The sequence below is a fragment of the Ischnura elegans genome, chromosome X (genome assembly GCF_921293095.1).
Source record: "Ischnura elegans chromosome X, ioIscEleg1.1, whole genome shotgun sequence".
In the NCBI taxonomy this organism is placed as follows: Eukaryota; Metazoa; Arthropoda; class Insecta; order Odonata; family Coenagrionidae; genus Ischnura; species Ischnura elegans.
Genome location: NC_060259.1, coordinates 79,949,540 through 79,965,742, shown reverse-complemented (window position 1 = coordinate 79,965,742; position 16,203 = coordinate 79,949,540). Strand labels below are relative to the sequence as shown.

General features: G+C 39.1%; 1 protein-coding gene across 1 annotated transcript; it reads right to left on the bottom strand.

Moving 5' to 3' along the window:
- Nucleotides 1-8,050: 8,050 nt before the first annotated feature.
- LOC124171189 lies at nt 8,051-13,461 on the bottom strand. Its single transcript, XM_046550328.1, has 2 exons — nt 13,382-13,461; nt 8,051-8,885 (listed from the first exon to the last, which is right to left on the bottom strand). Exons 1-2 carry the CDS (start codon nt 13,459-13,461, stop codon nt 8,051-8,053), a joined length of 915 nt encoding a protein of 304 aa, XP_046406284.1.
- Between the last annotated feature and the right edge of the window lie 2,742 nt (nt 13,462-16,203).

The window sequence follows — 16,203 nt, the reverse complement described above, 5'->3', positions numbered from 1 at the left end:
AAATGAAATGGAGTAAGAATATAGGGATGGATTCAATGAGGATAGATTGTTTGTCTAAATTAATTCCAGTTTAAATTTTAATCCTGCATAAATAATAAATCAATCGTAAATTTTCGTCTACAAAGCTTTGTACTTTTAACCCATTATAACCCAATGTTTCCTTTAAGTACCATTAATAATTTATACATTTTCAGCTCTATTCAGGAAATATTTTAACCACGTGTTCTATTGTGCTGTAAATTTTAATGGCGAAATATGTAGCTGCCACAGTAGTTGTGAATGGGTAGAACATTTTCACATTTTTATACTGAGAAGACTTGAAATTTATTATCTCCCAGAAGCAGCTCTGACTTACAAGAAGGACTCAATTATCACTAGAGTAATCAAGCATTCCAAACATTTTATCTAAAATTTCGTCAAAAATATTTCGCCGAATGGTTTAAGCGTAAGTAAGTTTATCACATGCCAAACGGTACTAATTGGTAAAACAGTCTACTACAGGGAATGCTGTGGCACTCGTAAGAAATAAACGTTCTGCAATCTTCAAAAATCAATAATGCGAAGATAATTTTGTCACAAATATGCAATTTGTTCCCTTATCCACCTAAATTTTCAAATTCACGCATTTACTTACCCGTCCACTGGTTCTTCTGATAGAGGTGGATGAATTCAGTTATTTGGGAAGCAAGATAACTAGTGATGGGAGAAGCAAGAAAGAAATCATCAGCAGAATAGCCCAGGCAAAGAGAGCATTCCACCAAAAGAAAGACCTGCTTACAGTGGGAAACTTAAATATAGAAGTAAAGAAACTACTTATAAGAACCTACATTTGGAGTATGCTCCTATACGGAAGTGAGGCATGGAAAATGACCGAAGCGGAGAAGGCAAGGATGGAGGCCTTCGAAATGTGGTGCTACAGAATAATGATGAAGATCAAATGGATCGACCAAGTTAGTAACGAAGAAGTCCTAAGAAGAGTAGGAGAGAGGAGAAGCCTCATGAAAACCTTAACAAGAAGGCGGAACAACCTTATAGGCCACATCTTGAGACATGATGGCCTGATGAAGACAATCGTCGAGAGACAAGTGGAAGGCAAGAACGGAAAAGGAAGACCTCGAAAAAAATGTATGGGACAAGTAAAGAAGGATGTGAAAGAGAAGAAATACATAGGTGTGAAAAGATTAGCTGATAGGAGAACTGAGTGGAGGGCTGCGTCAAACCAATCCTAGGATTTTTGACCAGTGATGACTGGTTCTTCAGCAATCGTCTTCATCAGACACTCTAAATTTATCTAAAATTGACTAGAATCAATGTTTATCGATATATTTCATCATTTAATTGTTATAAAATACCTTGGATACACGACTCAACGATAGTGGAATTACTTTCACAATAGAACCTTTTTCCCAATGATCTTTATAATAACCAGTGTATATCAAAAATAAAAAAGTAGACTGACTGCGTAGTCTTTCACACAGTTTTTGATTGTGCAAAAACTGCTTCACCTACATCCTGTCAAATATCGCTTTTTGTTATTAGCAGTTTAATAAAAGGTTTTTTCAGCACAAATATTAATGGGCTTAATACAAATGGCTTTCAGTAATTATGTCAACACATTTGTCCAAAATTGTTTATACCTATACATCTACTATAATTAAAATACCATGATCAACAGTACTTTCAATTGATGCCTTCATCCTAATGCTTAATTTGGTTTTTACATGCATGCGTGGTCACTTCTGAAGGACAAAAATTTATCAAAACAGCCCTGTTTTAATGTTTACAGCACAAAAATTTTTCATGCGAAAATTTTTGTAACATGCTTTAAAAGAACAATTGCTTCACTTCAGTATTAAAGTTTTGCTACTGCAACCTACTACTTTGTTGTCATGCGGGCCAAAATATGTTCGATTTCATTTACTGTGGTTTTAACTAAGTACTCGGAAAAAATAATCAACACATAAAATGGTGAGTATGGAGCATTGGTTGTAGCGACGTAAAATGAACGCAATGTTTAAAACAGCGAGAATGTCATCTAGAATAACTAAAGCCATATAAAGGCAAAACTATGAACAATTTTAGAAGCATTTTTTTGTTTCTTTTTGTTTTGCTGATTTTTTGGCAACTATGTACTTTTTTGTTTACAGGGCTGAACATTGAGGCTCAGATTGATGATATGAGACTGGAAAATAGATCCACGTTCAGAGAGCAGGACGAAGTGAAGACTGAGTCCAAGTTTTGCCTGACGGGAACGCTGCCGAGGAGTATGTTAAAATTTTCTTTCGAGATCTTCTCTCTCCTTGGGATTTTAATGTGAATGCCCTGAAAATAGTGAAATTGATTTTGTGAATAGACACTAAAGATTAAATCATGTATGTACTAGGTAAAATGTTTTTAAGTCACATGTTTTATGCTGACTTAGCCTCCATACACCTTCAATGAAGATTGCACTTCTTTGTCAATACTCACTGATTGAAAAACAATCCTTACGCGTCGAAATTGAGCAGAAATGAAGTCTCAAAGGACTATTGAATCTTTGTTTTCTTCAAAACATCACGTAGAAAAACCAATTTCAGAAAATCGTTGCGTTTGGTGTAAGAGAAACTTCAATCCTCCGTAAGTGCATTTATCACCGTGGTGTAAGGTGGGTTTCCTGCCTCCAGGATAATTCTATTTAGTCAATGACGGCAACACCATGGAGGCATCACATAATTCAAAAAAAGGGAAAAATTCTTCCAAAATGGCTAAAACCAAGTAAAAGAAAAAGTATGAACAATTTCAGGTGATAAATCTTGTTGCAATTATGTCATTTAAGGCTTAAGAATGACAAGAGATGACAATGATCTCTTCACACTCCCACCCATCAGCAGATTAATAAACGTTGCTATAATTTAAGTTTTTACTAGTTGATCTTTATATTTTCAGAAGGATTTTGCGAAAATATGCTGTTTTTTATGGTCAAAGAGGACCGAGATTTGAAACTAAACGTCAGAGATAGCTACATTGTAGAGAAAGAAACACTTTTTTTGACACCCAACGGCCAACATACCACAAAATTTTTCCCTTATAACCAATCAAACGCAAGGAAATATAACAATTTTCGGTGACATTATGGCAACTTTGAAGAGACTGTGCTACCCGAAAAACAACCAGGTTTTTCGCTCTTTTTCAAGCTCGTACTGTGATATTTGTGGCCAAATGTACGCCAATCACATTTCAGATTATCTTATTAAGCCACAGAGATGATAAGCTCGTTTAATTATTTCGGGGTTGCTCTTCAAATGCAAATTAATGTTACAAACAGTGAAACGTTTTTCTTACATCACTCAAAAGCTAATCACATTGGTATGGATTTAGAGAGCACTTCAAGCCCTCCTAATAGACGATTTCACTTTTATTAAACTTTAGATAACCTTCATACGTTCTAAAATGCGACTTAAGACTCAAATCAAAGAGCTACGGAGGACGCAATCTAGGAGGCAATTTTTTCCCTAAGCATAAGAAGTTTAGAATTTTTTTCATCATTTTGTCAACAATAATACATAGTGGAAACTTCTCAAGCTAAATAGATTCTTTGATAAAAGACTAACCGTAACTAACCGTAAAATACTATTGAGTGAGAGTTCAAAAACCAATATTTTAAGAAAAAACGTTTTTAAAATATCAGGTACCGGTGAAGGATCTAGGAATAAACTTTTCATCCTTCCGAAGTAATCAAATTTTGTATTTAAAATTAATAATTTTTAGCCGCCTTCAAAACTCTCGCGGTGTGATCTATTGATTCTCATTTACTTTGCACCAAATCAGATTAATCAGGGTATCCACAGAAATGCTACGGCTACCCAGCTGCCTACGAATATCAAACTCCAACGCTGAATTATCTTTGAATTATCTCTATGCCACAAAAATCAGTATTATGTAATTTATTGTATCCAGTAAGGAAATTTATTCGTATTTCAAAAGATAATAATTGTTATGGAATGTAATTTGTCTCCCATATGATCGTATTTTCCCTAAAATAATAATTCGCTGAAAATGGCAGCGAATGTTGTTGCAATGAAGCCCTCATCAATTTTTAGGTGCCCGCTAACCCTGAGGGCATATTTTGCCCTTTCCTTGGTATAATTGCAGTTAAACGGTACCAGAAGGAATCGAACTCCGCAATTCTGGATTTTAAGTCGAGGGTGGAAACATTATTTAATGTTTAATATATTTATCGTTCCTATGTAATTGATAATGATAGGAAGACTTTACCGTATGTTCACCTATCCTATGAATACTTAGTATCAAATCCTTATTGCCATTTACGAAATTAGCCTCATGTTATCAAAAGGGGGAAGAAAAGGAAAGACCTCAAGAAAAGGAAAAGTGTTATCTATTTAAAATACGATTCTTTTGGAGCCACCCACCAAAAATAAAATCTCAACAGTTATCATATTTTTTAATAACTTTCAGATAACTTACCGGTTTTTAATGTATCCCTACAAGCTTCTAACCAGAAATAAAACCATTCCTGGTTCCACAGCTACATGATAAGAACAGTAAAGGATATCGCATATTCTCTATCATAAATCCTTATCAGATGATCCGAGAGACCATAAAGGGAAATAAATTTGAAATTTTACTTCCTATTTTTTAGGATGGGAACGTTATAACATTTTAGTTCATATTTTTTATTTTTAAGCTTTTGCTTGGGAGTTAAGCTATCTTATGGCTTTCGAAAACCAATACTTTTTGGCTGTACACATTTTTCTTTGAAAGAACTAAGAAATCCAGGACACTTCTCACCCATCAATTCTAATTTAACAACAATAATAAAAGTTAAATCGCAAGCATTACCATTCAATTTTTAGTGTGGATGAACATGCAGCCAGATCTTAAATAAATTTTAGGCGGAGGTGCCTATTTTTATCATCCAAGAGTCTATATTCCTGTGGAATTACTTTCATAGGAATTTAGAGCACATTAAATCCCTACCAGAAATACCATACCTGCCACGTCAATGCCGTTCAAGGGCAAATTACCCAAGACATCGAAGAATCACCCCTACATCGGCATCGGATCTGATGATAAGATTTTCTAGTATTTCAAATATTGTTTTATTGAAAATATTGCATACTTCACGTCAGCCCACTAATCTGAAACGGTCGGAAGGTAGGGCTGGTTTGAACAGAATGGCTCCCTCTACTATTTTATGCGTCATTTTTTAGCAATGAAATTCATATGTTAACTTTAATGTCGTGAAATACGTGATTTGAAAATAGGCGAATGTTGTATTACTCACGGCTGCATGTCTAAAAGAAATGTCTCGAAAAGATAGCCTTGAATATTCGAACGACATAACTTTGGATTAAAGGAAGAACAGGTTCGAACTTCATCGATGTCGAACATCCTAAAACCTCGAGATGGTAGTACGGATAGGGACTTCTTTTTCTTTTTCCGGCAATAACCAGGAATATATATAGTGCTACTACAAGTCCATAAGTCAGTATATCTTTCGGGACTGAAAAAATCTTTCGGGAGTAAAAAAAAGTCTTGATTAACCTCGAACGTGGTAAGCCATTATTGCTTCCTCTGCTTCCAATGAGAACGTGCGGCGTTCGAGTCTTTTGAAGCCCTTTCAAAAAATACACCCTACCAAATGCGAATCCTAGCGTAAAATAAATCCTCCAATTTATTGGTGACCCGACAAATCTCGGATACCTCGACCCAATATGACTCTCCCAAGAAACCCGACGAGGTTTCAGTTGAATGTCAAGTGAAGCTACCTTTTGTGAATTCAAGTAAAATAGCTGTGTGAATAATCGAACAAAAGATAGTCGTTATTTCCCTCTCGTCTGATACATATATACACATAAAATGTTTTAAAATAATTCTCGTTTTTAATTGGAAATGGAGTGTAATCGATGTTTGATTTTGGACGAGGCATAGTGGATATTGGAATCGTTTCGGAGTGAAGCACTTTTCCACTTGAATCTATTTCTAGATACACATCCAGATACATCTCGCCTCCAATAGTGGCGTGCCAGAAATTTTCTGTGGAAAGCAAAGTGAGAATACCACACAAAATATCCATCCCTGCTTTTGAATCTAAAAATTCTTCGATAAATTCTTCTCTACAAAACTGTCTTTTATGATATTCGAGGGTCACAATAACTACCGGCATCCGCATTGGCACCGTGAATTTTTGAAACTGACTCCGCTTATTATTGCAGACTGGTATTTTTGCCTGCTGCACCAGTACCTGTATTTAGGTAGGCGCTCAGTTACCGGTAGTACCCCGGAGAAAGGTTTTTTTTTCTAACAGGTTTTTGCGTCGAGAATAGAATATAAGTTAAACGCTAACTGAATAGAAGTTTAACGCTTTCTACTGGTTGTTAGCTGAGTATGAATTGCTGGTTCGATTTGTCCGATGGTAAAGTGGAAACGAGACGATGTGTTCCAATGTGCCCCTCAGGATAACTTGCCCCTAATACTCAAATGGTAAATGGCTTCCAGTGAAGATCTTATTCGTTAGCGGTGAATTCTTCTCGGATTTCCATCCGGGTGAGCTCCATCTCCATCGCTGCCGACGTTTCGATAGAATCCTTTTCTATCGTCATCAGGGCCGATGATGCCAGTAGGAAAGTGCCAGGTTTATATATCCTCGGTCGTTATGTTGGGTCGTTCTGATTGGCGGAGAAAGAGTGCGCTTTTCCCGCCACTTTCAAAATCGGGTTCCATGCCTTACTTAAGTTGAAACCCTCGTCTCTGTTGAAGTTTTTCTTGGAGAGTCGTATTTCAATTGCCTCCTTGGTGAGACGATCCCAGTAGCCGCTGGAGTGGCAGAGCATTTTGGTGTTTTCCCAGCGAATCGCGTGGTCGAGATTGATGGCGTGCTCCGCAACCGCCGATTTCGATGGTTGGCACAGCCGGAGATGACGCTTATGCTCTTTGATTCGGGTCTCGATCGTTCTTCCCGTTTCACCGATATACTCCTCACCACACTCGCATGGTATGCTGTAGACACCAGGCATTTTCAGTCCTGCAGGGTCTTTGGCACGGACTAAGACTTGTCTTAGTTTTTTGTGAGGCAGATGCACTGTCCGTCTGCTGTGTTTATGAAGAATGCGCGAAATCTTGCCGGATACCGTAGAGACGTACGGCAGGTATGCGTTGGCCACCGGTTTCCGCTCTTCTTCATGTGTCTTCCTTTTTCCTTCAAAGGCCCTTTTCAGGGCCATGGAGATTTCTCTCGAGCTATAACCATTTCCACGGAATGTCTTCTTCAGATGTCCGAGTTCTGCAGGAAGGCTTTGTTGGTCGGAAATGACTTTGGCTCTATGTAATAAAGATGAAAGAACCGCTGATCGTTGTGCTGGATGGTGGTGACTTCTTGCGTTTAAGTATAAGTCGGTGTGAGTCGACTTTCTATAAACCTTATGGCTCAAACTCCCATCTTCTTTCCTTTGCACCAATATGTCAAGGAATGGCAATCTTCCTTCTTTCTCTGATTCCATAGTGAATTGGATGATCGGATGTCGGCTGTTCATGTGGTCCAAAAAAGGCTTCAGAGTGTCAACCCCATGTGGCCAGATGACAAAGGTATCGTCCACGTAGCGATAAAAGTATTTTGGCCGGAGGGGAGCCGAGTTGAGTGCATGCTCCTCAAAATCTTCCATGAAGAAATTGGCGATGGCCGGAGAAAGTGGGGATCCCATGGCCACGCCGTCCTTCTGTTCATAATAACAGTTGTCGAAGGTGAAGTAAGTCGAAGTAAGCGCGTGGTGAAAGAGCTTCACTGTGTTGGCCTCGAATTTCTTTTCTAGGAGAGACAGAGTTTCATGGAGTGGCACTCTGATGAATAATGACACTACGTCCAGGCTGATCATGATGTCCGATGGATTAAGGTAGATGCCCTCTAGGATTTTGACGAAGTCAGCGGAATTTTTCACGTGATGTCCACAATTTCCGACGTGGGGCGCTAGAATGCCTGTGAGATGTCTGGCAAGATTATAGGTTGGCGAGCCAATGGCGCTAACGATCGGTAATCCATAAGGATGGTATCCCGCTAACGTAGCGGGATACCATCCTTATGGATCTTCGGTAGACCATACATCCGTGGTGGAGCTGGTGCCGGTGGACGCAAGTTCCGTGAAATATCCTCGGGGATGTTTGATTTCTTGATGAATTCAATAGTCCGTTTCGTTATTGATTCAGTGGGGTCCCGTGGCAAAATCCGGTACGCCGCATCGTCCAGAAGGTCTAACATTTTCCTGCGGTAGTCTTCCGTTTTCATAATGACGGTCGCGTTTCCCTTGTCTGCCGGCAAAATGGTGATGTCTTTGTTCCTTGTGAGTCTCCGAAGGGCAGAGAGTTCACTTGGCTTAAGATTAGCCTTGGGCGGTTTGGCCTTTTTGAGGAACGTGGAGACTTCATTCCTTATTTTTTCTGCTACATCATGAGAAACTTTCCTCACCGCCTGCTCTATCCCCCCAATGATGTCTTTGATAGGAATCTTATGCGGCGCTGGTGCAAAGTTCAATCCTTTGGAGAGAACCGCTCTGGTGGAGTCGTCAATTTCAGTGTCAGTTAGGTTCACTACCACTCGTTTTTGGTCGATTGCTGGTGCCTTTGGCCGACGTGCTTGTAGATGATCAAATTTCTTATTCAATCTCTCCGTTTCTTGCGTCAGGAGTGATTCTGCCGTGGCCATTGTGATTCGGTCAATAAACTCCCAATCGGAGGGTGAGAGTTTTGTGGACAGCCACAGGTGAAGATTTTTCCCGTGTTTGGCGTTGGCGTCCAGTAGTCTTCTCTTGTCATGAATCCTTTCCCGGACTAAGGCTTTGCTAGCACGCTCAAGGATACGTTCTGCTTTTGGCGACACAACCGAGGATTTTAATCTGGCGAAAGTTGGAATTACTCCTTCATCCCGGCATCTCAGAAGGAAGGTGAGACTACAGATAAGTGTCGCCTTCTCCCTCCGCTTTGCAGCATATTCCTGAGTGCTGCGGTAGATATCCTCCCCGTAGAGGCTGGTTATGTAAGATTTCACTTTTTCCCGGCGTATGATGGCGGTGAATTCTTCTCGGGTTTCCATCCGGGTGTGCTCCATCTCCATCGCTGCCGACGTTTCGATAGAATCATTTTCTATCGTCATCAGGGCCGATGATGCCAGTAGGAAAGTGCCAGGTTTAAGAAAAACTTCAACAGAGACGAGGGTTTCAACTTAAGTAAGGCATGGAACCCGATTTTGAAAGTGGCGGGAAAAGCGCACTCTTTCTCCGCCAATCAGAACGACCCAACATAACGACCGAGGATATATAAACCTGGCACTTTCCTACTGGCATCATCGGCCCTGATGACGATAGAAAAGGATTCTATCGAAACGTCGGCAGCGATGGAGATGGAGCTCACCCGGATGGAAACCCGAGAAGAATTCACCGCCATCATACGCCGGGAAAAAGTGAAATCTTACATCTTATTCGTTATATAAATCCTGATTGAGTGAAAATGAAATTAATTGTTTTATTATTCTTTTCAATCTCTTGTTATTAGATAACATATTATGCATCCATTAGTAATTATATTATACTATTTTTAACAAAAAATTGTACTTAATTTTCCGTTTTTTAGGTCTGTAATAGCATCACGCGCAGGATGGCGTTACTCAATGGTTATATTGATCGGAAGTGAGTTAACAGAATGAATCTAGTTAAATATTCATCGATGATAAATTGCTCTTGTAATAACGAGAAGTAATTGATGATGTTCTGATTGTCTCGGCACTAATATTTTCGCATAATCCTTAAATTTTAATTGCATTTCTATTTACCTCCTGGTTTTCTTCGGCCCTGATAAGTAAATTAAAATAATAAAATCTTGAAAGATGGTACTCGAAAAATTGAATTTGTAACTAATTTAACTAGCGTAATACGGGAAATAGGAATTCGTTCATTCCCGCGTGGTCATGCTTCAGAATTCGAGCATGAAATCAGGAGACGAACTCGGTTCGGATAAGTTCGAAAGGTTCGGAAGAAACACCCCATCCAGTCATTGAGAAAGTGCGAACTACTTCTAATTGAGTCTGCTTTGTATCTGTTTCTCGAAAAATAGAAAATAAAATAATCCAGAATATTTGTGAATATGAGACAAGGTTGAATTTTTACAATACTGCAGGACAGCGACTTTTAGTTTATTTTTAGACAATGACAGTGAGTTTTAAAACAAAGAAGACATGAAATATAGAAAAAAACTAAGCGTGGAGATTTTCTATAATAATCCACTGAAGAGTTTACCTCCATATAAGACTCCTAAGTATTATTAATTACAAATCCCCGTGGAACAAGATGTCTCGGATAGAGGAACTGGTACTCTTACTCGGTATGGGCAGTATTCATGAGGCCGTGCCTTTGTACGGATCGATTAATAGAATTAACAAAAAGCATCAGTTTGATTCGTTGAGTGAGTGAGGCCAGGGGTATATTAATTTACTAATGGTACTTCTATGAATTTAATGCAAATTCTAAGAAAGCCTTCATTTTTTATGACATAGTTTTATTATATTAATTTATTATGGGTCGTTTACTACCTACATTTCTTATCAAAATTACGTTAATTAGCACCCTCTGCGCTCGAAAATTATCAGAAAGGTACGACTTACACAGCGGAACCTAGTCACTTACTATAGGTGTTGATTGATTTACCTGCAGAGGTGTGGCTATTCACCATATTATGAGATAGCCGAGCAGCTTAGTGCTCTCTTAGTGATCACAATGACGGTGAAGGAATTTCAATGGTGATTCATCGATTTAATTTTCACACTAAAACCTTTGAGATAAGCTGCCCGCAAATCCATGTCCCAACCCACGCTCAGACATGCATCATCCGGGACAGGACAGAGGCCAGACGCCTCCGTAACCACAGCGACTCGAGCGCGACCCGTGGCGGCTGCGCGAACCGTGATTCAACTCATGAGGGAGTCGGCAGGCAACGGCAGTCATTTGTCGTCGTTTCGCATAAAATATCGTAGAATAATAATCTCGACGGAGACCACTAAGCGGCTCAAAGTTTAAGAGTTCCATCCACCTCGAGATTCGAAGCAGTCTGCACAAATCATCCCAGAAGAGATAGTAATTCTTCTGTAAAGAGTCCACCGCTACCACAATTTGAACCAAGGTCTTCTGGGATGGTGAAACAATGGTTTTTCTTCTAATGACTTGGTCGTTTCTTCTTTCCGATGATAATCTGTAAGTCATCTTATTTTTTTGGGTGACTCACCCTTTCAGTCACTAATAAATATACCCTGATAGAGAATACTGCCCGTATGCGTGTGTATGCATGAATAATTACGATTTTCTCGCACACAGTACACACTATGTCTCCAAGCACGAGAGTGATTTCCTATCGCAGCTAAATTTCTATGGAAACTACAGAGTTTTGTATGACTCGCTCCCTCAGTACGCAGAGAAATTTACTCTTAATAGGTCGCTTGATTTACTGGAAGTAAAAGGAAGAGCAAGGTGCAAATATCTTTTTCATTATATTTTTGGCTATTGAGTACAATAATTCTTAAATTTTATTGACGCATGATGCATATTTTTCCAAACCTTACAACATGATAATCACTCCACGGTTTTTCACGGTAGTAGGAGACTAATGTCTCTAAAACGGGCCACGGCCCCTAAATAGATGAATGTGAAATCTAATGGGCAAAGAGCAAATTGGAAATATCACACGAATAAGAGAAAGCGAAGTTTTGAATGATAAAAATAATAGCCTTTCGATTCTTTTGTTTTTTAGAAAAAATTAAGCATTGGTCCTATTTTTCCGTATCGTTGAAGTAAAAGAAGGCAGTAAATAACAATGACCAATGAAGTATTTCTAATCATAGTTCAAAATATCATCGATTTTTTCTAATATTGGATTACTGAGATACATTCCAATTTTAGCAGCATTATATATTTATTTAATATGATAACAATATGATACTCTATACTTGAGAATGGAAGTATCCGTCCGATGAGAAAAGACATGACGGTATAATCCACTAATGTATATTCCAGTTGCAAAGGCTACCTTCCGTTTTCAATTTCAATCCTGGTTGGTGTGCCATAGAAATTTCACTGAACCGGCAGAAATGTTTTGGGGTGACATAAAAGGGTATGTGACCATGGGGATGAGGAAATGAATTCGTCAGGGTTGGGCAGGTGGAACTGAAAAAACGCGACCATCAGGAGTGCTTGCAGATCGAGTTCGAGCCTCCGTTCACTCGTTGTTTTACAGAACTCGCAATTCTTATCGCTAAAAGTGGCCGTTATGAAAATCTAGCACGACTTCCAATCTTCATCTTTTGGATTCTGCATAGCGTTGGAGCTTGAAAGGTTTAGAGTGGAAGCATTAATGATGAAATTTTTGGATGAGTAGACAAAGCTGTCCTTTTTACCTTTAAGTGATTTCACCGATCTGTATTCACATCATTTGCGTATTTCGGATTGAAAATTATTTTCATGATAATTTTACCCTGTGATTCGCCGGGTTGTTCTACCAATGTACACCTAGCTGTCCTTTTTTTGAAAAAAAATATAATCATGTTTATATTTTTCCATCCTCGGCACAATTTGGGTTCATTGGCTTTTGTATTTAGTATGCTGTCTTTTAATTTGAATAAATTTGTACTTTCCCTCTCCATATTTTACTAATATTCATTCATATATTTATTTACAAGTTAAAGAAAAGAGATGGCATATAGAAATTGTAGCTTTGTAGTATTTCATTCTCTAATTTTAATCTAGAGGTGAATTCCGCAATAAATATTCAGTGAAGGTTCCAGCATTTAATGCTCAGTGTAAATGTAAACGTACATCATTATTTTAATGTACGCAGACGTATTTCTCCTTACATTCTCCACCTTCGTCCACCCCTGATATAACGTGATAATAACAAACTACCACCGATACTCGTACTGGACCGCAGCATACCTGAGGGGTCGTACTGAGATGGTCACATCGAGGAAAGATCGAGAGCAAGATGAAGGTCCGATCAAATGGCGCAGCACATCATTCGGAGACAATGAGACGCTAGCGAGCCGAGCACAAGTATCCAATGGATGGAACGCGCGGGGATGATATCGAGAAACCCGCTGGCGGAAATGGAAAAGGGAAGAGCACGGAGTGCGGGCGAAACTAATCCCTGGACTGTTAACTGTTGAGGATAATATCGCGGAAGGAAGGGTACGCATTTGTGATTACTTTTCGACTCGACGCGAATCCTTTCCCCCCACACAACCCCTAGGGGTCGCGTTGGAGGCCCTTCCCCCCTCATCAGGCTAACACCTTTTCCAGAGAACCATTTCATCTCCACGGCTCTACCTCAACCCACAAGCTCGCATTCCCCTCACCCCAAAAAGTTCACCTCCTCCAAATCACTCGCTAACCCTCCTGCAGCATTGTCCCCCTCCGCCTTGACAGTGCGAGCCATTTCCAATCTGGTGTCGTTGGCGCGAGCGGCGACAGAGGGTGGGAGTGCATGGTGCCAAGGTTTTGTGGCGCGCTATCCTGGGGTTGGGGAGGCAAGGCTGCTTTTTTCCGCCTCTCTTCTCTCTCTCTCCGTCCCCGCTTCGCATCTCATCCTCTCGCCGCCCCCTCGGGGGCTGGAGTCGGTGGCGAGGAGGCCTCCCACAATTGCAGCCGCACGTCGCCTTCCCTTCGCGGCCGACTCCGCCGCCATGGCCCGGAGACCCTTTTCGCGCGCGCGCGGCTTTTGAAGAGGCCGAAAGAAAGCTTTTGGAGTGAGTGCTTGCTTGCCGCTGGCTCACTCACTCTCTGTGTTCGGATCCATTCTGGGATGCGAAGAGTTTCAGTCTCCGCTGTCGTTGGCTTTGTTCCTCCCCGCTTGCGATTCGGGGAAGCGTACGAGCGTTGCGAAATCGAAGCTCCGCAAAGAGTTCTGGGAAATATATAAAAAAACATTATGAGTGTTAGAAAAAAGCTATTTATTCCCTTTTCCATCTCAGTTTTCTATTTTGGTTCAAAGAATAGCCCCTTAAGTGGCCATCGAGAGAGGTGGTATGACTTTACTCCGACTTGCATTTCTTTGCATAATATTTTTTTTAGATTTCATGAGTAATGAAATTCCTTGAATCACTGTTTTGAATATAGTCTTCCTGTCTTGTCTTTCGATATCATTTACGTGCAGATGCTAAAAGGTGTATTATTTTTCTTGAATTGTAGGAAAGAAACAATTCCAAGAAGACCACTGTTATTTCTTAACTAAGTAACCCTCACAAGTAACTTATCACTTCTAAAAAATACATGCTAAGATATCATAAATAGGAAAATTTACCAAAGTATGCTGCATTTATAAACTAGTTCCTCTTAGTTCTTTATTCAAATTCTATGACCATATCCTTTCATAAATTTTATTTGGAACCTTTTGATTCGATTTCAATGGAGAAAAGTTACATGGATAAATGATTCACATTTTTAAAAACGGAATACAATATATTAAGATCTTAATATATTGTATACTAAGAGGAACTAGTTTATAAATGCAGCATACTTTGGTAAATTTTCATATCTATGATATCTTAGCGTGTATTTTTTAGAAGTGATAAGTTACTTGTGAGGGTTTCTAATTTTTTTAGTTTGTTAACTTGATAGTCACAGCATTATAATAAGTTTTATGATTTCAATAGCAGCACTAAAACTTATCATATTGTAATGGACTAATATCCACTGTTAATGATACTATTAATATTGTATAGTATGATATTGTAGTATGAAATTCCACGAAATAATATAAAGAAATAAGAAAACTGTTAGTTGCACATGGTACTGAGAGTGCACAGGTATAGTTTCCTTTTATATTTTAAGACTTTTAGTTGACTCATGGATTGATAATTTTTTCTGCGACTGCCATTCGCAACAAATTTTGCCCAAATTTATTCGCCTCATTCCAAAAGATGTATTAATAAGATATTTTATAGAAGTTGGACAAAGGAAAGCTATCGTTAAGTTTTTGTGTTATTATCAATTTCACCAATAAAATAGCAACCTTGGCTTCATTAGAAATTTATCGCATTCTGCTGACTGGATCATTACTCTCTTCAACTTATTTTTAAATGATAGCAATAAAAGTTGTTTTTTTATTTTATTAACTTGCAATACCTTGTTTTACTATAATAGTTCTTGATTGCCACATATTCACTGATTTTCTTTGGCAAAAAATAGGCCTCATAGAAGGATTGATTTTAGGTGCGAATACTCAATAGGATAGTGAACCAAGTGGCCAACTCGTAGGCATGATAGTTTTTATAATATATAATTACACTAATATATTTTTGTATTGTTGAAATTCAACCCCTCTTGCTTATTATTCATCGCTTTCTGCTTCCAATTTTTCAATTATAAGAAATTACATCTTATATTTGTGTCCTTATGTATTAGCCTTTGGTGTAATTTTGTGCACTCACTAAGTACATCTCTAACATAACGATAATTCAAAACGCTTCTCTCCTGTTAAAAAGGTTCTATGAAATCACCTATAATATGCGTTGATGGATGTCACAGATGGAGTATTGGAAGGTTATATCTATGATATTTAACCATTTATTCCCTGATTCCCTATGCTTGCACTGACTACTCACATCATGATGTCCATGTGCCCAGAAAATGCGCAATGTGGTGATCAGCTTCTCCATATTTATTAACCTCCACTGAAGCGACCCCGTCCCATGGATGACGGCATGGAAGGATTTCATGGACTTCGCCGAGTCGTTTCTTTGTTCGTGCTTCATGACCTCTTTTCCGTAGAGTGATCTTCCGTTATAAACGAAGGTCACCACTCTTGCAGAGCCCATTCATCATCTTATAATGCTACTGAGGGGAGGACACACTCTTCACAATGGTCTTTCAGATGTGGTCTTGTGTGACATTATTAACTTCGGCCCGAGGGTCGGAGCTTGAGCTTACATGTCGCCGGTGACGGACCAGCGGAGAAGGAACGTCGCAATTCCTCCAGCCTCCCACAGCGTGTAAGAAGGAAAAGGCGGAAACTATGGTTCTCCACGGCAAACTTATATGAACACAACCAACGAAACTCATTAATTATAGCGAGGCATCGTTTTTGATTTAATGGAAGCTCGCTTTAAGTAACCACGAAGGAGTGAATTTGATAAATTGAGCGCAGACTCCTAAGAGTAGAATCATTCACTTATTCCTT